A 5,000-nucleotide genomic window follows, 5' to 3' on the forward strand; every position below is an offset into this window, starting at 1 on the left:
TTGTATGTGTACAAGGCTGCAAGCTATGTCTGTGTGAGTTTGTCAGTATTTCTGTGTGCAGCGTATAGTGTACTGTATGTCATGTTACTACATGTAGGTCATCCTGTCCCACCAATTTCAATCAGGAAGGCTTATGAGAGGAAGCCCTGAGTGCTTTAGTATTAGTAATCGGATGGAGTGACAGGGGTTTGGCCTGACTTTGGGTTTGGCACCAGTTCTGTTCTCATGTCACCGTAGAGCTCATTAAAAAAAAGGATTCTCCCTGAACTCAATCCACTTCCATTCACTCTATCGCTGAGTAATTCAACTCTGTTCATGACTCTCAAATTGACTTTGATTATGATCTCCTTTATTGTTTGTGCCTGTTTATAGAATATAATTTACACATGAGTTGTCAGACATGAGTTACATGAGTTGTTCATTTCTCTGATTTTAAACATGTGAGGAGAAGAAGGTAGTCAATCTCATTCCAATAATAATTAATACATACAGGCCCACAAACGTCAGTAAAGTTACTGAGGTTTGATAACAGCTGCTGTTATAAGATTGTTTATTATCCAATTTACCAATGCAAAGAATACACTTAAATGCTCATGTTGTCTGAACCATGAATATGCTTTGGCTGGATTTGTACAGTGTGGTATAGAGATGGGCTGCCTGTACCACTTGATGCCTAACCTTTGACCTTTGCTTCCTCAGGGCCATGCGGCTCCTGTGCTGTATGCTGTGTGGGCAGAGACGGGCTACCTGAAGGAGAATGAACTACTTAACCTCCGCAAGGTGGACTCCATCCTGGAGGGACACCCTGTACCGGTGAGGACAGGAAGTAAAACGTAGCTCATATTTGCAATTTAGCAAATATGAGCAATTGAGCAATTTTTCTGAAAGCAAGAATACCTATGATGTTCCAGTAATGGTGGTTAATCCCACAGTGGTATGGGATCAAATTCAGAATGCCTTACAACAACCTTGTGTCTCAATAAAGAACATTCTGATACAATTGGACAGCCCACTCTCCTATAAAGTAAGATTGTGATGTGCAGAACAAAAAAGAAACATGTTAAACTAGAAAGGACACTCTGCAGAGCACATACGTATCTCCGCCAGGCTGTGTTGCCTACCCAGGGATATGTAAGTCGTGGGTTTCAGCCCTCAGGAGATGAGGAAGCTGTATTTATACAACATACAGTGAATTTGCAGCTCTCTATAGAGGCCCCTCAACATGCGATTCCAATTTGGGGTTCCATAATATATTGCGGTTTTGTAATAAATAGACCCCTACTACTAATTTTGAAAGCCAATTACAGCCAAACAATATGGAATATCAAAACCCTGTTTGATGCTCATTGTCACAAGACTCCCGAGATCATTTGTATCTAATTTGGTGAAGAAAATCATGTTTATGCAACAAACAGTGACATTTTGTAGCATCTTTGGCACTTATGGGTCTATGTGGAATCGCTTTTGGCTCTACTGTTGTGTGACTCAAATTTGGGGTTCATTGGGCAATGCATTCATGATTTTGGGCATTTTGGCATGGAAAATGGAACATTTGATAGTGATAATGTGTAGCGATGTAGATAGACTAGTAGCAAAAAGTGTGTTTTGAATAAATGGTAAATGGTGCATTTATATAGCGCTTCTATCCAAAGCGCTTTACATTGATTGTGCCATTAACCCATTCACACACACATTCATACACCGATGGCGAAGGAAACCATGCAAGGCACCAACCTGCTCATCGGGAGCAATTAGGGGTTCAGCGTCTTGCTCAAGGACACTTCGACACTAACTCTAAGGGAGCGCCCCAGCCCGGGATCGAACTGGAAACCTTGCGGTTTTCCAGTTCACCCTACCCGGCCACTCTACCCCTGAGCCACTGCCGCCCCAATAAAGAGCAAAATTGCGGAACATCTAGTTGGAAATAGGCGTGGTCTACATGGGGTGATGTGGAGACATTTTGACTGTATGATCTACAGTTAAAGAAATATGGGCCAAAACGTAAAGCGGCCTGCTATAGCGCCACCCTGAGGCCAATTTGAAGAAGGGGTAGGAAGGTGTGAAATGTCTTCCTTGGCGTACTGACTGCATCCATGATATTTGAATCTAGGGGCAAAAACATAATCTTCGGCTCCCGGCCTGGAGGAGATAACAACATATTATGAAAGAAGAGTATTTTTACATAGTTTGAAACGGACTGGAGGGGAACTTTTGTTGTAGTAAAATGTATACTAAGCATGCAGTTGGTGAATTTTGCAGGTATTTAACAGAAGGTAAAGTTACATTGTAAATAGTATTTAACTAGACGGCTATTCAGAAACACTGCAGCACAAAACCTGTCAGCACTTATCAGGATGTTGCTTCATCAATGCCATATACTGTATAGTGTATGCCATATACTGTACACAGTATATGCTTTATCTTTGATGGCAAAGGGGAGAACACAGTTTGTCTATCCTACTGTACTATGAACACAGTCAAAGTACTGTACATTACTGTGTACACACACACACACACACACACACACACACACACACACACACACACACACACACACACACACACACACACACACACACACACACACACACACACACACACACACACACACACACACACACACACACACACACACACACAGCACAAATGTTGACAGTTCACAGACAGTGAGTCTGTGACCAGAACATTCATGTCTGGTAGGAGAGAAGAAAGGAGCAGAGGGCTGACTGCCTCTGTGTCTGGTCTCACAAACTCATCTTTGTCACTATCGCCCCTGACTGGAAAACACACCAAAACATTTCTTATGTCTGCCCTTTATCACAATAATCCACTTTATATTTAATGCTTTTGCTGTTTGCAAATATTGTGTATCTCATACTCTGTGAATGAAAAGGTATGGTACGGTATGTATCTGTATATCATCATCACCACATTGTGTGTGTTTATCTGTGTTAACAGAAGCAACAGTTCGTGGATGTGGCCACAGGTTCCCTGGGCCAGGGGCTAGGAGCTGCCTGTGGAATGGCATACACTGGCAAATACTTTGACAAGGCCAGGTAAACACACAATCGAACACACGCACGTACAACGCACGTGCGCACACGCACGCGCGCACACACACACACACACACACACACACACACACACACACACACACACACACACACACACACACACACACACACACACACACACACACACACACACACACACACACACACACACACACACACACACACACACACACACAGCTGACCAACACAGACACAGAATACACTCATAGCATCCTGCTGACCCTGGGCTGCCATGCCAGCAATGCCCCATCTGTGCTGACACAGTCCTTCAGAACTAACCTGCCTCGACAACACTGGCATGGCCTGACATTTACCAATCCACGCATAGAGTATGAGACCTGACCTAGCATCACATTTACCATTCAGACCCTAATGGATGAGATATGAAATTAACCCTAGCGTCCCTATTCTGGGCAAACATTTGGCAAAAAATAGCAGACCTACAAGCTCACAGCACATTGCATTGTGAGATTGCAGTATTTTCAGTGAAGAGATTTGATGTAGAGGTAGATGTAGAGGTAAAAGAAAAAAAGAAGGGAAAGAAGTGCAGGCCTAGTATAGACTGCTGGGGGGCTCTGGTCAACAAAGTATAGAGGGTTTAAGTGGTTAATACTGTTAGTAGTAATATGGAGGTTTGTGTACTGAACAAGATTGGAGTGCATCTGAGAGAGATTAAACAGCACCCTAAAATACTAAGGAGGGGGCGACCCGATAGCCAAGTCGTGAGGGTGTGTACCACATGGGCACAAGTGCCTAACAGCGAGTCCCCCGGTTGATTCCTGGCCGGCTGGACCATTTGATCATTCAGCTCAATGGTCAATCAATTTATCTTTTTCATCTTTATGATTCAAATTCATGTTTTTGTATCAGAAATGTACATTTGAGTATTAGACTGATCCTAGTATGTACTCTAAGCACGAATCACATCACTTTTCCTAGATTCCCTTTTGTTGTGGCTTGTTCTAGAATGGTGCATGTGGGATTCTCTCTGACAATAGAGAGTGACTGAAACAAAGACACATGGCACACACACCAGGTTGTTTACCCTCATCACCCCTCACAGGCTTCTACTGTTGGCCATTTAGGAATGTTCATGCTAGGCTAGATGTTTGTTGTTGAAGGAGAGCTTGGTGTCTCCGTCCAGAGCTATGACAAGTGAACCAGCTTTGCCAGGGTCATTCCATAGGCTTTCCTAGACGATCTATACAAAACAGATGGATAGATAGTGATTTGCTTTTAACACATGAAAAAGAAGTACTGGTAAATCTATCACATGCTCATTCATTGTAATTTCTCCACTCAGTCAGTCTGTCAGTTAAGTGACAGACTTTGTCACATTTTATTGTTGACAGAACAGAGGGGGGTTTATCTTGTTCTATTCTGTCTGCAGACAGCGTGAAACAATCAGTCTAGTGCACGCGTAATGTGTTGGCTGCTCTTGCTTTCTCTTACTCTGTCTCTCTCTTGCTATGTGGCGTGTCCCTATTCGCTCTCGCTTTCTCTGCATTTTGTGTGCACCCGATTTCTTCTGCTCTAATAATCACACATGTGAGCAATTCCTCCATAATCTCTCTTGCTCACTTCATGTTGTATTTGTGTGCGTGCGTACGAGCGTGTGCGTGCGCGTGTGTATACTTTACGCTTGCGTACACACGAATGCATGTGTGATAGCGTGCAAGTGACTGTGTCTATGTCTTACTGGGTGTGTGTGTTTGTGTTTCCTTCCAATACGCAGGGCTAATTCACAACAACATGAAGCATTAACATTGACACAGAAGGCTTCAATATTGCTTTCATCACAAGTAAAAGCACACAGTTTAATGCAGGATTGATCAACTCTAAAGAATGCCTTTTGGGGGTGGAGCAATAGTGCAGAGGCAGTGCAGAACAGGTGTAATCTGCACTACAAACAATATGTGTGATCAA

General features: G+C 43.1%; 1 protein-coding gene across 1 annotated transcript in view; it reads left to right on the top strand.

Moving 5' to 3' along the window:
• LOC311052974 (transketolase-like) overlaps positions 1–5,000 on the top strand; it is a 24,509-nt gene that overhangs the window by 2,932 nt on the left and 16,577 nt on the right. Inside the window, exons 3-4 of the mRNA XM_084068291.1 lie at positions 700–813; positions 2,959–3,056. Of these exons, the coding sequence (XP_083924417.1) occupies positions 700–813; positions 2,959–3,056 (212 nt within the window). The remainder of the gene's footprint in view (positions 1–699; positions 814–2,958; positions 3,057–5,000) is intronic.

This window comes from Gymnoscopelus microlampas (genome assembly GCF_963454915.1).
Source record: "Gymnoscopelus microlampas genome assembly, chromosome: 10".
Taxonomy (NCBI): domain Eukaryota; kingdom Metazoa; phylum Chordata; class Actinopteri; order Myctophiformes; family Myctophidae; genus Gymnoscopelus; species Gymnoscopelus microlampas.